Source organism: Chamaea fasciata, unplaced genomic scaffold (assembly GCF_029207755.1).
Source record: "Chamaea fasciata isolate MVZ Bird 193981 ecotype frontalis unplaced genomic scaffold, bChaFas1.0.hap1 SCAF_2, whole genome shotgun sequence".
Lineage (NCBI taxonomy): Eukaryota > Metazoa > Chordata > Aves > Passeriformes > Sylviidae > Chamaea > Chamaea fasciata.
In genome coordinates this window covers 115,243,146-115,264,527 of record NW_027094087.1, presented here as the reverse complement: position 1 = coordinate 115,264,527, position 21,382 = coordinate 115,243,146, and the positions used below count along the sequence as shown (strand labels likewise).

The 21,382-nt window shown below is 45.2% G+C and overlaps 2 protein-coding genes across 3 annotated transcripts; one reads left to right on the top strand and one right to left on the bottom strand.

Moving 5' to 3' along the window:
- Window positions 1-439: 439 nt before the first annotated feature.
- CBR1 (carbonyl reductase 1) lies at window positions 440-11,675 on the bottom strand. Its single transcript, XM_066177188.1, has 4 exons — window positions 11,551-11,675; window positions 10,216-10,535; window positions 2,547-2,654; window positions 440-1,499 (listed from the first exon to the last, which is right to left on the bottom strand). Exons 2-4 carry the CDS (start codon window positions 10,499-10,501, stop codon window positions 1,063-1,065), a joined length of 831 nt encoding a protein of 276 aa, XP_066033285.1. The 5' UTR covers window positions 10,502-10,535; window positions 11,551-11,675; the 3' UTR covers window positions 440-1,062.
- Window positions 5,104-19,519, top strand: SETD4 (SET domain containing 4). 2 transcript variants are annotated; one of them, XM_066177187.1, is made up of 11 exons: window positions 5,104-5,335; window positions 12,632-12,735; window positions 13,194-13,289; window positions 14,056-14,093; window positions 14,354-14,442; window positions 15,152-15,581; window positions 16,391-16,565; window positions 17,153-17,234; window positions 17,488-17,568; window positions 18,673-18,796; window positions 19,070-19,519. In XM_066177187.1, the coding sequence occupies exons 2-11, from the start codon at window positions 12,666-12,668 to the stop codon at window positions 19,202-19,204; spliced, it is 1,320 nt and encodes a 439-aa protein (XP_066033284.1). In that variant the 5' UTR covers window positions 5,104-5,335; window positions 12,632-12,665; the 3' UTR covers window positions 19,205-19,519. The 2 variants fall into 2 exon arrangements, with proteins under 2 accessions (XP_066033284.1, XP_066033283.1); XM_066177186.1 differs by lacking the exon at window positions 5,104-5,335 and adding an exon at window positions 11,701-11,768.
- Window positions 19,520-21,382: the final 1,863 nt, after the last annotated feature.

Here is a 21,382-nt window from a genome sequence, read left to right as displayed (position 1 = left end):
TCTTCACAAAAACAATGCTCCTGTATGCTTAAAAAAAACCCCAGCTTATAACCAGCCCTTTGTTCTGTGCTGATGGACAATTAATAACTCCCCACAATATTTATTTCCAAGGCTTCTCAACCCAACCTGTTCTGGGGGCAGGCCAATGTCAAAGCCAGTCAGCATCACCTCCCTGACTTCTGATTAACAATTAACAAGCCCATTATTGATTCGTCACTACCAACAACAGCTTTAGGGGCAATTGTTTTCCAGCTCCTTCAGCCTCAGAAGAGGCAATTTTTCCAACTCTGAGAGTTTGAAAGGCAAAAAGCAGCATTGAAACAAATGTTTTCGATTTCTCCACATCACTTACAGTTCTTATTGCTGCTGTGTGGAGAGCACTAAATTCAGATTTTATGGAGGAAACTTCTGGCTGTGCAATAAAGGAACTGAAGAACACTTTGTCAGGTCTGTAGTTTATTTTCTCTGTATCCAGTGTGCACACATCACAAACCCCAGCCACAAACTCAGCTGCAGAAAATGAAAAAAATTTTTCCAACTTTGCCAGTTTTTAGTACCAGAACATAAATCGGAAATTATTCATTGATATATTAATAACACCAACTGATTATGTTTGGCTGTAAATGGTGGATATTGATATATTAATAACACCAACTGATTATGTTTGGCTGTAAATGGTGGATATTGATATATTAATAACACCAACTGATTATGTTTGGCTGTAAATGGTGGATATTGATATATTAATAACACCAACCGATTATGTTTGGCTGTAAATGGTGGATGAGTGCTATTTTTATTTTCACCGTTTAGTTCTGATAGTGAGGAATGTCTGTCCAACAGTGATTCTGGTATTTCTCCCCCAGGCAGATCACTAAAACAACCCCATCCTTTTTAGAAAACCCAGTGCAACCTCCAGAACAGCTCTGGAAAAAAAATCTATTGTGATGAGAGATAAGGCACCTGCTTCCTCAGCCAGGGGAGAGGGAAAAGGGCTGCCAGGGATGGAACTGGGAGCGGAATCAGGAAAAGGAGCTCCTTTCCTCCCCCACCTCCCTGAGCTCACCAGGGTCTGACAGTTTTGTCACTGACAAATTGGCCATGAGGAGCATCAGCACCGGAAGGCAAAAGGGCCAAATAAACAGGGGTCTCAGCCCCCTCCTCTGGGGACTTGGTGGCTTTGGGACCTGCCATGTCTGTCCTGACCCAGCCAGGGCAGCAGGCGTTGAGGAGGATGTGATCCCCTCTCCTCTGCTCGTTCAACAGGCGGGCTTGGATCCTGGACAGGACAGTGACCCCGATTTTGGACACCCCGTAGGCGGTGTTTGGCCAACCCTCCTTCTCATGGATGTTTTTCTTGGTGTCCTCCACGAATTTGGTCATGAGGTGCACCAGCTCCTCCTCGGTGATGGTGTCGCTGCGGAATTTCTGCTGCAGCTCCTGGCTGCAGCCCCTCAGGGCTGAGCTGCTCACCATGCTGGAGACGTTCACCACCCGGCCTGGAAACACAATAAAAACTGATTATTTCCACACTTTTTAATGGTGGACACAGCACAGAGGGTATTGTGGATTTAATCAGCATAATGAGTTTGATAACCAAGATGCCTTGGCAAGAACAGAGCTTTGATGGTGACAGGAAAAGAAGATTTTACAACATCTTCTGTGTGCAGAGATTGATTCAATGGACAAGTTTGTTTGTGTGATTGTAGTAAGAAATGATTAGCCTTCCTAGAACAATATATAAGCATTTGGAAATCACAGTAAAAATGAATTCTGACCACAGTCAGTCTTCCCATCTCTCAATCACTGATACACACTGAACTGCTCTCCAGCTCTCTCCTCAGCTGAATATCTGTAAAACATTTTAGGTGGGATGTCTTGCAGAGCTCCAGGAAAATCAGATTAACTAGTAAACACCACGAGAAGTAATTCAAGGTGTGAACCTGCAAAAGTTTCAGATAAACCTCCAGGAAACAACTTCACAATCAGCAGGTCCACTCTCACTACAGCAGAAATAAAACCTGGAGATTTACAGATGGAAGGATTTATCTCCCAGTAAGAGGAACAAGTCAGCTGAATCAGTAAATCACTCATCATCTCCAAAATTATGTTCCACTGTTTCTCTTCTTTCCTGCTACTTCACAGCCATTTCTGGTGGTGAATTTGGGGATTAAATTTTAAAAGCCACAGAAATTAATCCTGTTAATGACTTCATGAACAGTCATCCTTCAATGTAGTAAAAGAGGACTAGGCTGCAGCTTCAGCACTGTTTCCTCTCTCCCCAAAATTCACTCACCCTGTTTTTCCCTTCTTCCACAGGAAATAAAAACCTGTTTTTCATCCACTTGACTTCTTTCCTTCTTGAAAACCTTGATGTATTTAAATATTAGGAGAGACTACATTTCATTTATAGCAGTAAACACATCCCAGCATCACAGCAAACTCTGAGACATTGGTGCAGTGCCTGAGACTGGACAGGATTTCCCATTTAAAAGGGTCAAAATTCAAAACCAAAACTTTCTCTGTTTTTTTTATGTTTCACTTACCATAAGGCTTCATAAGAGGCAGCAATTCTGTGCAAACATTCCTGGTTCCAAAAAAGTTTGTCTTCAGTGTGACCTCAGCTTGGACTGCAAATGGAGCAGTGTCATGAACTGGTCAGAAAAGAAAGGAAAGGAAAAAAAATAACAAAAATTAGAATTGTAACACTGTTTGGACAGAAGTTACCAACCCCCAAAAGTTTATCTTAGTTGCTGTTTTTGATAATGAGAAAACAGGCATATGATCAATTAAAAAAATGTAAGAAAAGAAGGCAGAGGCAGGATTTGGTGCAGTCTGACCAAACTAAGGAACAAAAATCCTCAGCCACTCCCAAAACTGAGCGATACTCGTGTCACAAATCCCCCCTGAGGTGAGGGATCTGTGCTAACACAACAGAAATGTGGGAATTGGAGCCAGGAAAAGGAGCTGGCTCAGGTGAGGAAACTGCTCTGCAAGGGGATGATTTCATCACACACAAATGGCAGCTCAGCACAAGTGGGGTGGGATTGCTGAGGGCTCAGCAGTAAATCCTGGGCTCTGCATCCTCCTTGGAGGGAAAAACAAGAGTTCAAGTCCCAGCTTTGCTCCTCTGCTGCCCCAGGCTCCTGGAGCCACCTGCAAGGACTGGGCAGGTGCTCACCTGTCTCCAAATCCAGGAGAATTCAAAAGAGAAATTGTAGCAGGTCGTTATTTGATGTGGTTTTTATATTGCAAAACACATTTAATGACCCACTGTCATTTGTAAATCACTCACTTGCATTTAAATGAGCCAGATCACGACCCGTGGCCAGGAGGAGAACTAAAATCCTACAGAAGCCCAAACTCCTGCTTCCATATCCTCCCTTCCCTGTGAGAGAGAACTTCCTCATGCTCCAAACCCCACTCATGATATATTTTAACATCCTGAACTTGTCTGATTTAAAAAGCTTTATCAGACAACTCTTCCCAGAGAGGCTCATCCAGAAGACAATCCCACCATTTGCTACAGGAAGTTTTTGCTGGATTAAAGACTTTGCTGGACAAATGCAGCACAAAACCAAAATAACAAAACTTAGTGGCAAATTTAATCCTTGATGGAGTGCAATAGCACATAATGCGGCAACTAAGAAAGGAAAATATAAATTCTGGGATGGCAGCAGAAACTTGGGGTGAGGCAAGAAGGAAGTTTGGGTAGAAATACCAACCTGGGGAGCAAGAATAAAAACCATGAGAGAAGCATCACAAGTTCTTACACAGATGTTACACCCTCTGTGCTTGATATGCACAGCAGCAGCTCCAAGAGGGTCCTTTGTCACATCCTAAATTGTGGGACCTCCTGCTGACTCTGCTCTTGTCAGCTTGAGGCAAGTCAAGGCTCAACATCTGGAAGTGATATTTTAACTGCTGCTGGAATCTTTCCTGAGCACACACAATTCTGTTAAGAGCTGCCTCCTACTGAGCTGATCCTGAGCAATTTTCCTATGAAGTAACAGGCAGAAGAGTGACTGAGCTTCAGAACATCATCCCTGCACTCCCACTCCATGAGAAGTTCCCTGCTCTGTGTCAGTGTGAAGCCATTCCCCCAGGGAAGGTCCCAACGAGCTCAGCCCAAAGCTTCTCCTGTCCAGGCTGAACAATCCCAGCTGTGCCAGCCTTTCCTCCCAGCAGAGCTGCTCCATCCCTCTGCTCATCCTGGAGCCTCCTCTGGGCTCTCTCCAGCAGCTCCACGTCCTCCCTGTGCTGGGCCCCAGGGCTGGGGCAGCTCTGCAGGTGGGGCCTCACCTGAGGGGACACAGGGACACAATCCCCTCCATAAACCACCAGCCAGATTTGTCATTTGTTCTGTCTGGAGCTAAAATGATTCTGGATTTCATACACACAACAAAAATGAATCCTTCCACCTTGAAACTGCCCTGCTGGAACTCCTGGCACTGAGGTAACTATTTAACCCACCCCAGCTCACCCACCCTGTGCGCCTCAACACTTCCATGTGGTGCAAACACACAATCCTCCAGGGAAGCCTGCTTACAGAACCATGGGATTATTATGGCTGGAAAAGCTCTCCCAGCCCAGGCATGGGATTGGAAACTCGAGGATATTAATCATAGAAATTAGAAGATATTTCTTTAAAGGACAGGCATTCAGATGATGTGTATTGCTGCTCTTTGAAGGAACAGACAGGACTATGTACAAGAACAGCAAGGAGGAATTCAAAGACGCCTGATAAGGGGGGGGTGGGGATGCCAGAAAAAAAGACAAGAATACAAGATTATCAGAGATACTGAGATAAGGAGGCTCCTTGGGCTCCCAGGACCAGATAAACCTGGCCTTAGAGCTTGGACTATGACCAGAGGATCAGTGGGCATGTGCAAGGCAGTGGGGTCATCTCTGAGGAAGACTATTCTCCTTCATCCCTGAGACGACCACCGGAGACAACTGCGCAGGCACACAGGACCGATAAGACAATCAGCATACGGAGCAGAGAGAGGAGGAGCCAAGGAATGAACGCGCACAGGTGCATTGCAAAACTCCATGCACGTGTAACACTGCAGAGGCTAAAGGAGAACGGGAGTGGGCGAGGGGCTGTGCATGCCTTTGGGAGCTGCCGTCCCACATCGTGCCCAGCGCTGAATAAATCACATTCCTACTTTAAAGCTCGCTTTGTCCCTGAGTTTTAGAGTCTTTCCAAGTGTTGTTTTTGGCGACCACGAGTGGATGTTCCTAAGGCGCCTCCGGGATTTTCTCTGGAAGGAATCCCGCTGCTCGGTCGCTCATTGCGGGAGCAGACACCGACCTCCTGAACATCGGAAAAATGGTATGTATTTCTTTAAACAGGGATCCCTTTTAGAGACCACTGATAAGCCAAACAGAGACGTCTGAGTGCACAGAAAAGGTCTGGTGGGTTTGGGGCTTGCCCAAACAGCGGGAGGAACCTTGCAGGGAAGGGAAAGGCAGCGGGGAGGGGCTCGTTGCTGGCGGTTCTGGGGCTGAATCGAGCGAATTCCTGGTTTATTGCTGCTATTCGGTTTTGCGCGTGTGAGTCTTATAAAAGTTCGGACGCGTTCCGTGTTTGTTTTTGTGAGCGCCTGAAAAACTCGTGGGAGGTGACCGCGGGTTTCTGAGGTAACACCGGCATCTTGTGTCCAAAGTTATAATTGCACCAAATTTCGCTTATATATCTTTATCTATATATCTCCCTTCCTTATTGTGTGCACGAGGGAACTCTTTGAACTCTTTGAATTTTGACTTTTCAGATTTTCCTTCACCGCGTGTTGTTTTAGGGTTTGTTTAGTGTGGCTTGCCAGGAGTTCTGCTCTTAAGGGGTTTTTTCGTTCTACTTTGATAGAGAGCTTTCTACAGGGATTGTTTGTTGTGAGTATTGATTGTCTTTAGGGTTTATTTGATAAAGTGTTGGTGTTTTTCTAGTTCCTGTTGTTTGTTTTAATGCTTTTGTTGTGAGTATTTCCTTTAGGGTTTGTGTGATAAAAGGTTGGTTGTGAGTATTGTCTTCAGGCTTTGTGTGATAGGGTTTTTTTTCAGTTACTGTTGTTTGTTTTAATGCTTCTGTTGTGAGTATTGCCTTTAGGGTTTGTGTGATAAATGCTGCTCTGGGTTAGTGCTGTTTGTCTCAATGGTTTTGCTGTGAGTGTTGCCTTTTGTTTAGTGTGCTTTGGTGACAGCAGTGACAATTCTAACCGTGGTAGCTGATCAGCCAAGGGACGCTTACAATGGATTGTAATTAAAAAACAGTTTGGCTTCTGATTGTGATGGTGTGAATTGTAACATCTGTACTATCTCACCCTTCACATGAGTCTGAAAATGGAATAAAAGTTTTAAAAACACCTCTCAGTCGCCCCATCTCTGGGTCAGAAAAGAGGATAATCCGACAAGGGGGGACACCAGAGGGTTTATTTAGGAGGACTACAGAAGACTTTTGCAGGGAATGTGGTTGCATTAGATTAAAAGCAGCCTGCACCAAAAAGATCTGAATATCCAGACGAACAGAAGGAGTGGGACCATGTTTCTGTGAGCAAAGGTGGCATTTAGCCTGGGGGTTGGTTAAGTGTGGGTCCTGTGGAGAGCAGTGGTGTTGTCCTTGAGAAGAAGACAAAGTACTTGGGCTCAGTGTGGGGAACAGGGTCAGGAGGATCCTGAACCAGAGATTTTAGAGTATTTTTGTGGAAGGTCACATGTAGTCCCAGAGATTTGGAGTGTAAAAGATTGGGAAAAGACTGCATGAAAGTGTGAGAAGAGATTTGGGTGGAAACAAAACAGGAGAAAGAAATAATGGGATCGGGAGAGAGTAAGGGAATCCCTAGGGCAAGCCCTCTGGGCTGTGCTCTAGCTCACTGGAAGGAGATTGCAGGCTCGGGAGGTACAGAACCCAAATGCACCCTTGTGAAGTACTGCATGCAGGGGTGACCCCTATATCAGCTAGAAAATGGAATTAGATGGCCAGCGACCTGGACTTTGGAATATAATGTTCTGTTGCAGTTATGCTTTTCCTCAGATGCGAGAGGAAATGGTCTGAAGTTTCATATGTGGAAATATTTTTTCTCTCTCTGAAATCACCCTGAATGGCAGAGGGACTGTGGGCTCAGAGCCCCCTCCAATCCCCTGCTATCAGCCCTTGAAAAGGAAAACAAAGCTAACAGAAAGCAGCCCGAAGGATGTTGTAGCACCTGCTCAATAAACCAGCCTGCACAAATCGCGACAATGTTTACCAAGCACAGGCACAAACACGAGAGTCACTGGATTTATCTGGGCCACTCCCTGAGGGGCAAAGGGGAGGAACGGGAGCAGATTCAGCCGGATCATCTGCTCCTCCACACAGCCCTGCCCTACAAACAACATTGTATCCCCCACTGCCTGACAGTGAGAGTGATGAGGAGGAATTTTCCAGGAGGGAGAACAGCCCCATAGAAGCTCAGACTGGAAAACAAACAAGGGAAGTCATACAAGCCTCTTTAAGGGCAACAGTGGGACCCGGGAGAAAAACAGTTAGTTAAAGTCCCTTTCTCTACAACTGACTTAGAAGGCTGGGAAAAAAGTTACCAAAAATTATAGGACTGACCCCATAGGAACAGCTAAAAGGTTAAAATCTATGATTAAGCAGCATAACCCACACTGGTCTCACCTCCAGTTTTATTGGAGGCGTTAACAGAGATGGAAAAACAGTCAGTTTTGAAAAGAGCAGGGCATTTAGCAGGAAACAACACAAGAGGATGTTAAGGATGTTTTTCCTCTCCAGGATCCAGGCTGGAATCCAAATAATGAAGGGCAATTAGTAAAAATACAGAATTATCAAGAATGGGTAGCAAAGGGGATGGAACAGGCCATGCCCAAAACTATTAATTGGTCAGCTTTGTATGCAATTAAGCAGGATCCCTCCAAAACTCCTTCTGAGTTTCTAGATCTGAGAAACACAATGCACCACCAAACACCATTAGATCCTGGATCTGAGATAGGGATACAGCAGCTGGTAAATTTATTTTTAGAGCAATCCATGGGAGATATCAGGAGGAAACTTCAGAAGCTTCAGGGGACCAGAGGGAAGGAATTTAGAGACCTTGCTAGATGAGGCATGGAGGGTTTTCAGCAACTGAGGAGGATATAAGCAAGGGATGAGAAAGTTAATGGCAGTAGGAAAAGAAGAAAGAAAAGAGTGACAGGGACAAGGACCACCCCGGCTGGGCGAAGATCAGTGTGCAAAGTGCAGAAAATTTGGAAAAATGAGTGTCCTGAACAAAGAAGAAATGAAAAAGGGAACCAGGGGAGGGAGGTGGTGGTGGCTCTCACAAAAAGTGACTGAAGGCGACCAGAGGATCTTACCCCAGGAGATCCACTGGTTATAAAAATGAAACTGGGGAAGGAGGTGGAACTTATGGTGGACACAGAGGCAACATCTTCAGTCTTGAATAAAGCTCTGGTGCCAGTGGGGAATGATTATGTCAGGGTGAGGGGAGCAACTGGCCAACCTGAAGTAACATATTTTTGCAAGCCACTCACACGGACCTGGCCAGCAGTGGCAAATTGACCTTCTTAGGATGGCCAGAGGCTTTCCCCAGCAGAACTGCCAAAGCCCTGGAGGGATATCCACCCAAACTGGGGAAGGAAGGCTGGCTGCTTACATGGTAACCTTAGATAAACAACTCAGAAAAACTGAAAAACACATGGCTGGAGCTCAGAGCAGAGGGCTGGATGGGCCACGCACGACATACAGCCTGGGGATTATGTGTGTGTCAAGTCTCTTACTGAAAAGACCCTGGAGCTGCACGGGAAGGACCTTCCAAGTGCTTCTCACCGCTTTTCCTGGGATTAAGATCCAAGAGCAGAACTCCTGGATTCACCACTCCTGAGTAAAGAAAGCTCCTGAGGCCCCTTGGGTGATAAAGGACAGAAACTAAAATTCACTCCAACAAAATAAGGACATTGTGGTCCGGAATGTTTTGTAATCTAAGCTGCAAGAACTTAATTGAGAAAATTGTTTGGTTTATAATCATAATCACAATCCAAGAACTGGGAAACACCTCTGGCCAGAACAATGCTGAGTGGCCTTGGTCCCAAGCTTTCACTTGGCACACTGGACCCATGGGAGAACATCCTGATATAAAAGATTTAAACCTGTCAACTGTGATCATGCATGAAAACCAAGTCTATGAAAGGCAAGAGTGGCAGAAACAAAAGTCGTGCTCACTCCAGGGGACTATAGGAGAGGAAATTAGGATAGGGTGTAGGATGGTTAATAGAACTGCACACAAGAAAGCAATCCTAATCAGTGCTTCAACCACTCCAAGAGAACTGGACTGCTGGTATAATTTTACATTAGTACAGACTGTTGAGGTGCTCTGTCTTTGGGCCCGTGATACTATTGGACTCTCCTTCAAACTTAAAATAAATGCCACAACTGAGCCCAGTGATACTAATGAATAAATTGGCCACTGCAACAAGTGATCTAACTAAATTAAAACTACCCTTACAATCACCTTTGTTGGCATTGGGAACCACTCAAAAGTGCTGCCAAGTTGGGAAAAAGCAGAGGACCATGACCATTAGTTGATCCTAGACACACTTGGTATGGCTCAGAGAAACGTGCCTTTGGCTTTTAGCTGTATGCAGGCACAATTGTGGCACAAAGGACTGTACTTGTACAGTCAGGGTTGTGTACGTTTAAGGACTGCCTGAGCCTTTATAGAAATAGACGAGGATAATGTAACTTTAACAAGAATCATTCTAACCTCTGTATTTGTAACTTTGTTAAGATTTTAGGGCGAGACTTCCTGTATTCAGCACCAGTTGTGTCCCACCAGCTATTAAATCTGACAATACAATATAGCAAAAGTTATCCCCCACACCTGCTGCCATGAATCTCATTTTACTAAAACAATTAATTAATCGTCAGGACCTTGTCAAAATTCTACTGTCAAAATTCAGCGCCCAGCACCGAATAAATCACAAACGTACTTTAAAACTCACCTCATCTCTGAGTTTTAGTCTTTCCACATGTCACCCTGACCATCCTTTTCTGGAAGGTGTCCAACCTGAGCCTCCCCTGGCACAACGTCCTCACATCATACTTGAGACGGGAAGTTTGCCCAAGCAAAAACTGCAGCACGTGGCAGTGGCACAGGAGTGCTGGAGGCATCCACAGCCCTCTCCAGCACACAGGAGCTATCCCAAGGGAGCACTCCCTACCTTTGAAGGCGATGCCAGCGTTGTTCACCAGCACATTGAGCCCTCCGTACTTCTCCTTGAGGAAATCCCGCAGCGCCCGGATGCTCTGCAGGTCGTCGATGTCCAGCTGGTGGAAGAGAGGCCTCAGCCCTTCCTGCTGGAGCTGGGCCACGGCAGCCTGGCCACGGCCTGGATCCCTGCATGTCAGGTACACATCCCCTGGGAATTGTTTGCACAGGGCCCTCACGATGGCCAAGCCAATGCCTTTGTTGGACCCTGTCACCACAGCCACCGGCACGCTGGACATTGTCCCCTCGGCACGTGAGCCAACGTCACAGGAACTGCAAACAGCAAAGGAAAGTTCACTCAGACAGACAAAATGGCTGTTTGGAGAGGAATTAGGATCACGGCATGGTTTGGGTTGGAAGGGACCTTAAAAATCCTTGTCCTTTCCATGGGCACCTTCCACTATCCCAGGTTGCTCCAAGCCCCGTCCAATCTGGCCTGGAATATTTCCAGCAGTGTGGAATCCACAACCTCCCTGAGCAAGCTTTTCTTACTTTAAAATGCTGTTTAAAATTCCACCTTGGATTACACGAAACTACATTCCTGTGCAAGCCGTGCAAATTCCCAAGGCAGCACGAGGTATTCACAGAGTTAAGCGTTCGGAAGAAAAGCCAGCCCGTGATGGGTAAAAAGAAGAAAGAAATGTCTCGACTAAAAAACCGTCAGTTACCTTTTTGCAGGAGTAAGCTTTTATGCACTTACACCTCACAGAAAGCCTCTTCATCTTTTGGGAATATTCAATTGGTTCAGCTCAAGTTTTGCTGAAAACCTCAGGCTCAAAACCTGAGCGACCTCGTCTAGTGCGAGCTATCGCTGTCCACGGCGAGGGTCGGAACTGGATGGTGTTTAAGGTCCCAAATTATGAAAAAAAAATGATGGCGTTGCTTCCAGTGCCAGGCAGGAGGAGCAATCGCAGCCTTTTGGGAGGAAAACAGCAGGCCACACACAGGCTGACTACAACGGCCGGTTGTGCAACACATCAGAAACCCGCCTTGCTGCTTTTCTAACATAGCGCATTTAAAGGAGCTGCATTTCCCCCCATAAAAACAAGTTCAAACTCCGGATTTGTTCCCTTTTGGCCATCACTACCACCTCTCTCCCAAATTTACTTGTAACCCAGGCATGCAGCGAGGTTGTAACACTACAGAGTGACTTGCCAGGGACAGGAGCGCCCTCCCCACCTCACCGCAAGCCTCCCCTTCCCCTGTCCCCCCTCAGGGGCCGCCATGAACCCCGACACCCTCAGGGGGAACGCGGGGTGAAGGGTCCGGGGAGACACCCAGCACCCACCTCCAGCACCGCGGGAGCTTCTCCCTGCTCCCTCAGCTCCACACAGCGAGGACAAGACGCCGTTATCAGCCAAGCACAAACGCTCGCAGGGCGCAGGGAAGGGAGATGGAGACGCCCCCGAAGATGGCGCGGCAGCCCCGCCTCAGGGGAGGGAGAGCGGGCGGGGACTGGCGGAGAGGGACGGCGAGGGAATGTCGGTCCTTGTATGCGTTTATCAGGTGGGTTTGGGACGCCGGGCAGCAATTCCAGCCCGGGAGAGAGTCGGGAATCACAGTCTGGGCTCCCATGGAGAGTGCGCGGCGCACAGGCGGGCCCTCGGGAAGTTGCCGCTCGGGCAGCGCTGAGGGGCCGTTTCTCTCCCTCGCGTCCCGGGGCTTCGTGCCCAGCAGGGAACGGGGGTCTGCTTAGCGCAGGATTCCCAGTTCTGGCGGTGGGATGGGGATGATGTGGGATGGGATTCGGACTCGATGATCTCCGAGGTGTTTTCAACCCACCGGAATGGGATGGGATGGAGGGCCGGCCTCTGGAGGAGCCCGAGCGCCTGTGGGTGATCGCGGCTCCCTGCGGCCTGGGGCAGGGCTCCGTCCTGGCGGGGAAAGCTCCTCTCTGAGGTTCAGTTCAGGGCAGTTTTGGCAAGAAGAAAGAGATCAGGGAAAGATTCTTTCCCTAAAAGGTGCTGGGCACTGCCCAGGCTCCCCAGGGAATGGGCACGGCCCCGAGGCTGCCAGAGCTCCAGGAGCCTTTGGACAGCGCTGCCAGGGATGCCCGGGGGGGATTGTTGGGGACTCTGTGCAGGGACAGAGCTTGGACTGGATCATCCTTATGGATCTTTCCCAGCTCAGGATATCCCATGATGAAAGATCATCCCATCCATTTCCACGGGCAGGGACACCTCCCGCTGTCCCAGGCTGCTCCAAGCCTCAATGTCCAGCCTGCCCTTGGACACTGCCAGGGATCCAGGGGCAACCACAGCAAATCTGGGCTCCCTGTGCCAGGGTTTCCTCATCCTCAAAGTAATAAATTTGAAAGTGACTTTTAATGTTTCTAAATCAGTTATTTTTATTTTCTTTTTTTAATTCAGGTTGTCTAAAAAAAGGCAAAATCTGTTGTTTAATATGAAGAAAAGCAGAGGTCGGACAGGTCGGAAGAGAAGAAGGAAACGCTTGAAGAGTTTTATGGGTGGAGGTATCGTCATGCCTGGAAGTTAAATAATAAAATAACCAATTTTTTCTCAAAGTGCCATTTTATTATTGATATTTTCAAAAGCCTTTGTGCTTGGAAAAATTACATTCATAAAAAAATTAGGTTCATAAATGTTACCTGTTTTTTATATGCAAATATCTGAGCATTAGTTTACAGTCCCAAGCTGTGCATGGTGAATTTTCTGAACTCTCTTCTCTGCCTAATGGCAAATATTACATGAGTCTAAAATTCCCTGGATATGCTGTATAACTCATACATTTCTGAGACCTGCCAGAGACCTAAAATTTTCTTAGTTCAATGGGTGTCTTTCTTGCTATCGTGGTATGCTTTAAAATGTCCACAATACAGTTTTTCTGACTATACAGTAAAATATTTATATTTCCTTTATTGTCCAACAGAATGCTCTTCAATAGCATTAATTTTTTTTCTGCTATTTTTAGTCAACTGCAGTCACAAGCTGGAATATATTAAACTTCAGAAGTGGCTAAAAGAGAGAGGATTTGAAGACAGTCATTTAAGGCCAGCAGAGTTCTGGGGTAAAGCTTCATTTATTTATTGATGGTACAAACCTGAATTTTCTAAGAGTTTTAGATTCCTGCATTTTTATTTTTTTTTTAAATTATGCCCCTGTCCAGTATCAGGCAAAAAAGCCCCAGTTACTGATACTCTTCCAAGGATTCTTGGAATGTCAATTTAACATGAAAAAGTAGCTATGGAGGCCTGAAAAAGCCAAAATTTGAATTGTTTATTAATAATACAGTTTTTGGAATTTAACCTTGTTATAACTTATCTTTTTATCCCCAAGCAAGTTCAGCAGAGAGCTGAGGTTTACTTAGTAATGCTTACAGTAAAGATTTATATTTTTTCTCTTTATGTAGGTTATATTTAAAACATTTTGTAATATTATAGACTGAGTAGAAAAAAATAGAATGAATCAGAGAAAAATATTGCGACTAGAAATGCTGAAGTTTAGTTAAAACTCTGAAACCAAGAGCTGCAGCTGGTGATAAAAGATGTGTTTGAGGAAAAAATGGAGAAAAAGAAGGTGAACAATTGCTATAAGTGGGAGAAAAAAAAGCTGAATAATTACTAGAACTGGACAGTAAATGCTGCAGGGAAAAGATCCTGAAAAATAAAGAGAATTGGAGAGCAAAGAAATGAGAAATATCTGTGACAGCCCATAACTGAATTCCTGTTCTGTAAGACATAGCGTCTGTTCTTCTAGAGCTTTTCCTTGCTGACCTGATCTCTGATTTTCCATGTCTACGTTTATTTACTCCTGCTCTTTGTTCTCTTCTTCAGAGACAGGGAGAGGACTGATGACAACAAAAGCTCTTCAGGTGAGTGATGCTGTTCCTAATGCAGGAGCTCTTCAGGTTTTTTTTTTGTTTGTTTGTTTGGTTGGTTTTTTTTTTTTACATTTAATGATTTCTGCAACGAGCAAAGCTCAGAATTCCAATATGAATGCAACTTCTGACTTTTAGGCTGTTGCAGCCAAAAAATGAAACCTCCACTCCTCACAGTAATTAGATGGGTCCTTTACACTTGATTTTTTTTTTATTTATTTTGTGTGTAATTTTGTTTTCCTCCTCCCTCCAAGGCAGGAGATCTGATTATTTCATTGCCTGAGGAGTGTTTGCTCACCACGGGCACCGTCCTCAGCAGTTGCTTGGGAGGACACATTGTCAAGTAAGTGACAAGTGACACTTGATGACCTTCAGTGGGGTTTTTTTTTTTGAGCAGTTATGAATCCTCTGGAGGGGTGGTGGAGCTTTCAACTGAATATCCTGAGTGGTGCCAGCATTTCAGGGGTGTGGAATGCTCAGATAGGGAAAAAGTTTTAATATTCAACATCCCACTTTTAGCTTGGCAGAGCTGGAGACAGAGCACAAGCTGGAGCTGCCTCAGAGCCTGCTTGGTCCTAAATATCAATTTTTGGGGAATTTGTCAGTCAGCTTCAATAGAAGAAGGAAGATAAAACTGGGCTGCAAAACCAGGGCCTTTTGGAAAATTTGGAACAAATTGGAAATATGGAAAATTTGGGACAAAGCCCCATGCTGGGCATTGAATACTGGTGTATTCTAAAAAAACCCAAAAACAATCCAAGGGGTGAACCTGAAATTGTTATTACAAACCACTTTTTATTGCCCCTTTGAAATCAGTCAAAGGACTTGGAGGTGAACTAGAAAGAACTTTCAAACAAAAAGCTATTTAAAACTTCTAAAGAGCTCTGAGAGAGATAAAACACTTCAGTGTCCATTTTCCATCTCCCCTCTGTGGGCCTGCTGCAGTTTTAATTTCAATTTCAATTTCAATTTTGATTTCAATTTTAATTTCAATTTTAATTTCAATTTATTTTTAATTTTTAATGTTTAATTTTATTTTTGTTTTCCACCAGCTGGAAGCCCCCTGTGTCTCCTTTGCTGGCCCTGTGCACATTTTTGATAGCAGAGAAACACGCTGGGGACAAATCTCCATGGAAGCCTTACCTGGATGTTCTGCCCAAAACTTACACTTGCCCTGCTTGTTTGGAACCTGATGTGATAAACCTCCTCCCAAAACCCTTAAAAAAGAAAGCTCAGGAGCAAAAAAAGATGATCCAAGAGCTGTTCACATCTTCCAAAGCTTTCTTCTCTTCCCTGCAGCCTTTATTTGCTGAGAGCACAGGGACTATTTTTAACTACAGGGCTTTGGAGTGGGCTTGGTGCACTGTAAATACCAGGACAATCTACATGAAACATCCACACAGGGAATGTTTCTCCCTGGAGCCAGATGTTTATGCATTGGCACCATATTTAGATTTGCTAAACCACAGCCCAAATGTTCAGGTAAAAAAAAGAGATCAGTAAATCTCTTTATTTTTAAATGCACAGCTGCATTTATGTGATGGGTGAGGAGTGTGGGGAGGTCAGGGGGAGATCTCACAGGGGGAAAAATGTCTCAGATCCTGAGGAACTGGAGTGCCAGGACAAAGGGAATGGCTTCAAACCAAAAGATTGTAGGGTTAGGTGGGATACTGCGAAAAAAATTCTGCCCTGGGAGGGTGGGGAGGGGCTGGATGGAATTCCCAGATTTGCTGTGGCTGTGCCCTGGATCCCTGGCAGTGCCCAAGGCCAGGTTGGACATTGGGGCTTGGAGCAGCCTGGGACAGTGGGAGGTGTCCCTGCCCATGGCAGGGGGTGGAACGAGATATTTAAGGTCCTTTCCAACCCAAACATTCAGTGATTCTATAATTCAAATATTTCAGTGTATGCAGCAAAGCCAAGGTACAAGGAGAGCCCACAGTGGCTGGGGGCATCCAGCTGCATCCAGAGCAGCTTTTGGGAAGAGTAAACACCCCCCTGATCTGCTCCTAAAAACAGACACACAAATTCCAGGTTCCATGGCCCCTGTGTTAGCTCCCCTCTGGCTGAGGGGAGTGCAAAGAGAATTCCCACCTTTTGTGAGGTGCCAGCACTGAGCTGGGGCAGCACAGGACTGGCCAACACTGCACGGAACCATCTGTGTTTGCACATTGAGGGGTCTCTCCATGAAATCCCCACAACTAAACAAGAAATTCAATCCTCTGAGGTATCAAAATTCAACATTTTTTCAGCCTACCAAGAGTAAAATACCTTTTCTTTTTCACTCCCTGAAGGTCAAGGCTGGGTTTAACCAGCAGAAGAGGAGCTATGAAATCTGGACAAATTCACAGTGCAAAAAACACCAGGAAGTTTTGATCTGCTATGGACCTCATGATAACCAGAGGCTGCTGCTGGAATATGGATTTGTTGCCGTGGATAACCCTCACAGCAGTGTTTATGTCTCAGCAGGTGGGATTTTTGGATTGCCTGGGCTTTGAAAAGCCCAAGAACACAGAACTGAGAGTGGGAATTCTCAAGGAGTGGAAAAGGGTTGGATGCCTCTTTGCACAGACTTGAATGATTTAATTTTTTTAATTAAAAATGTTTTTCTTTTTTTTGGTCACCATTTTATTTTTAAAAATTGTAATTATTAACAGCATTTGTATAGAGATTCCAGCTGGGTATCTTATATTCTACCATTGACCTCAGGATTAAAGCCCTGATCTCCACAAACTGAACTTGTTTGGAGGATTTCATAACTTCAGTGTGAGCCACGATTTCTGTTCCAAGGACACAGTCCTGGAGATTTTGCTGAGAGCTTTTGAGAATTCTGGGTAGTTCACCAGAATTTAACAGGTTTTCATCTTAATCATACAGGAAAAATATGGTTGAAATCTCATTTCAGAACTGATGGTTGTGGTTTCTCTTGCATACAATTTCTTCAAATATTGCATACAAATTATTTAAATATGTATTTAAATCTCATTTCAGAACTGATGGTTGTGGTTTCTCTTGCATACAATTTATTTAAATGCTTAAACTGTATTTTTCTGCAGATACTCTCCTCAAATATTTCTCACCACTGGACAAGCAGAGAAAGGCCAAAGTTTCCATTCTAAAGGATCATGATTTCCTAGAGTAAGTATCTGGAGTTTTTTTGTTTCCTGGTGAGAGTTTTATTCAGTTTTTTTTCTGGGAGTCAAACTTTGCTTCTAATATCGAAATTCAGCAAAAAAAAATTGGTTTTTAGCAAACTCACTCCTTGGGAGAGATGGAAAAGTTGTTAACACCGTTATCAAAGCTGGAGATCTTCCATGGCTGATGTGTCTCAGGAAGAAAACTGTCACTTTAAAGCTCACCTGAACTTCATCTCATCCCTTTGGCTTTGTAGGAACCTGACCTTTGGATGGGAGGGACCATCCTGGAGACTCCTCACAGCCCTCAGGGTGCTGAGTCTGGGAGCAGATGAATTGTGAGTTGTGGCCCCCTGAAGATTTGGTGGATGTGCAGGTGCCTTTTGCTTTGATTCCGTGGGATCACCAGGGTGGGAAGAGCCCCTGAGGATCACCCAGTGCCACCCCAGTGCCACCAGCATCAGCCAACCCCTGTCCCCAAGGGCCACCTCCAGACTCCTCCTGAACACTCCCACACACAGTGACTCCAAACCTCCCTGGGCAGCTCATCCCAAGGCCTGAGCACTGTGCCAGGGAAATTTCCTTGGCCAGTCTCCACCCTGAGCCTCCCCTGGTGCAATTTGAGGCCATTTCCTCTCCTCCTTTCCCTGCCCCTCCTGGCAGGGACTTGTGCAGAGCCACCAGGTCCCCCCTGAGCCTCCTTTTCTCCAGCCTCAGCCCCTTTCCCAGTTCAGCTGCTCCCTCCAGGTTGTGTTTTCCAGACTCTTCAATATTTTTTCTTTCCCTTCACTCTTTGCTCTCTGCTGGCTGTGACACTCTGGGACAATTTTTGGATCTCCTGTGTCTGTTTTACTGACCCCAGGTGAGAAGTGAAAAGAAGAAAGGCAGAGAACACCATTGACTATTAACTCACTCCCTTATTGCTGCTTTGGCAATTTTATTTCTTGTATTTTTTCCCCTTTCTATTTCAAGCCCCAGATATTCCCTCAAGGCTCAGGCTCCAAACCTTTTTCCTGTTGGTTTGATGAAACTTTAAATGCTCTTAAACCTGCCTTGATTTCCTTGAGTCATGTGTTGCACAGGCTGGAATCCCAGGGCCAAGGAAATTGCTGAAATTCATCTCCAGGGACTGTCAGTGCACTTGGAAACATTTATTCCAAATGCCAAATCTGCCTCTAAACATCAGGGATGGAAAATGGTTACCTGCACTTGGCTTGGAATAAATGAAATGAGGGAATAAATTAATGAAAAAAATGATTGTTGAGTGTTGTTTGTGCTTTGAAGATTCATTGCTGAGTGGAATAAATTGATCTGAGAACTAAAAATAAATCCCTGGGGTTGGTTATGAGTGCAGGTGAGGGGCAGGGCAGCAGGAGCACGTTTGGCATCCAGCTGGGGACTGCAGCAAATAATTCTGTATTCTTTAAACTTCTTCATTCCAGCCCCTGCTGGAAGAGGATTCTGCTTGGTGAAGTCACTTCAGCCAGGAGTGAACAGCAGGCTTTGGCTACAGCAGCAAAAATCTGTCAGTTTTTAACAGAGGAGACCCAGCATGTCCTTCTCCAGGTAATTTGGGAAAACAAGGGAGCTCAGATTCTTTCCTTTCTCAGAACAATGTCATTTTCTGAGTGAGAATTTTGATGATTTTTCCCATTCCCTCCTTTTTTTTTTTTTTTTTTTTTTTTTTTCCTTTTCACTATTTAAGTTTCTCTTGTGGAATTGTAAACCCCCCACTATTTAAACATAATCAATGAAATCCTTACAGATTTCCACAGATTTTTCTCTTCATGTCCTTAATCAAAAATTTGAATCATTTCATTCCATTTGTCTCAACTCCAGATCTCCCAGTTGAAAAGGGACAAAGAGACCCTCAAGCCCCACCTGGCTCTGGTGGAAATGCTGCACTCAGAAGACCTCAAGATCCTTCAAAAATCAGCTGAGATCCTTTGCAACTCGAATTTAGGAACAGCTTGAGCTCCCTGGAGCTACGACAGCTCTAATTGGTCAGGGATTATTATTGCCAAATTATTACTCTTTTGATGGACCTGAGCAGCAAAGAATAATTTTAAAATTAATCGGAATAATTTTGTTCTTTGCTGACCTCCACACCAAAGGTTCTGCTGAAGTGGGGAGCTCGAGCTCCTTGGTTTGCAGAAAGGAGAATTTTTTTAAAGGGCATTGCAGGGCAGAAATTTTTATTATTTATATTTAAACTGCAGAAACTTCATTTGGAATTGTGATTATTTTCCATGATGAGAATTTAAAAAGTGTGTATTTTTGTAAATATATTGCTTCATTTTCTACAAGACTTGTCTGTTTTATTCGTCTAAAATCCTTTCTCGAGCTGGAACTCCCATTTCATACATCCCTGAGGCCAGTTTACCTCCAGATTTGCCTAGATCATGTTTTTAACTCACTTCCCACCATATTTTACACTTTAATCAGTCCCATTAAGCCCTGATGAGTTTAGACTGGATTGCAGGAATTTTTTTTTTTTCATGGAAAGGGTTGTAAAACATTGGAACAGGATACCCAGGGGAGAGTCACCCGCCCCTGGGAGGGTTCAAAAATGTCCATGTGGCACTTGAGGACTTGGTTTGATGGTGACCACGGGGTGATGGTTGGACTTTGAACTTCAAATCTTTTCCAGCCTTAACGATTCGGGGATTTTCTGGCTCTGAAGTGTCTCCTGAGATTCCTTTTTGGCATTTGGGGATGCTGCTCTGTAGGGAATTCTCACCAGTTTGCCTCCAGATCCTTCTGTGCCCCTGCCCTGTGACTGTTTGACCTTCCTTTGATAAACCCCTTTTCATTCTTTACCACCAGCTGTGTTCCTAATTTTAGCATTTGATCTCAAAATGGTGCCAGAGTTAGAGGAGATAAGGATGGATGGCTGGTTTATTTCTCTCTTTTTTTTTTTCTCCTGAGGACTGTTATTTTAAGAACAGCTCCTGACCAGGTGAATATGAGTTGGACAAAAGCTGATTTGCTTTTGCTGGGGGCACCACATTTATTCCACATTGATTCCAGGTGGTTTGGATATGAACTGTGCTCCTGGAACTCCTGCACAGGAGAGCAGGAAAGAGGATCTGGAAGGGCAGGAAAGAAGGCAGAGCACAGCAATTTATGTGAATATATAAAAATATACCTTCAATTTAAACTTAAACCTTTTTGATTCAACCTCAACTTTGTGCAAGACGAGGCTGGGCTGAGAGCCTGAGGTGTCTGAGGAAGCAGCAGCCCTGGGAGTTCTCTCCACCTGTTTTACAGGACATCAGATCAAGTTTTCAGAGTGGAAATTCTCCCTCTCAGCCTCTCCTTGGAGCTGCTAACAGCATCTCCTCAGTGCTGTGCTGTTCACATTTCACTCTGGCTCTCTGTTCCCCGAGAAAAGATTGAGCTGGGGTCTTATTGTGGGAAAAAAAAAGTGTTTAATTTCCCTCTTGGTATAAATTCCCTTTAAGACTGAATCTGGAAATCTGAGCAACAGTGGGAAAAAACTCAACTTCTGCCCAGGAGTGATGCAAACCTGGTCCAGAGCAGGGCAGGGAGTTGGATTCTCATCCAGCTTGTGCAGTGTTACCCAAAAAATGACCTTGAGGGGCTGGAGTGTGGCCAGAGAGGGGCAAAAAAACCGGGGAAGGGCTGGAAAACAAATCCTGGGAGGAGCAGATGAACTGGGAAAGAGGCTCAGCCTGGAGAAAAGGAGGCTCAGGGGGGACCTGGTGGCTCTGCACAAGTCCCTGCCAGGAGGGGCAGGGAAAGGAGGAGAGGAAATGGCCTCAAATTGCACCAGGGGAGGCTCAGGGTGGAGATTGGGCAAGGAAATTTCCCTGGCACAGTGCTCAGGCCTTGGGATGAGCTGCCCAGGGAGGTTTGGAGTCACTGTGTGTGGGAGTGTTCAGGAGGAGTCTGGAGGTGGCCCTTGGGGACAGGGGTTGGCTGATGCTGGTGGCACTGGGGTGGCACTGGATGGTCCTGAGGGTTCCTTCCCACCCTGCTGATTCTGGGATTCAAGGAGAGCTGCAGCGGGAGTGCACTCAGTGGCTGCAGCAGACACTGGCTTTGTTTAGGTAACAAGAGCCACCAGATTTCATGTGACAAGAGCACGAGGCAGAAACAGCACAGCTTGGGGTTTTTTTATTTTTAAAG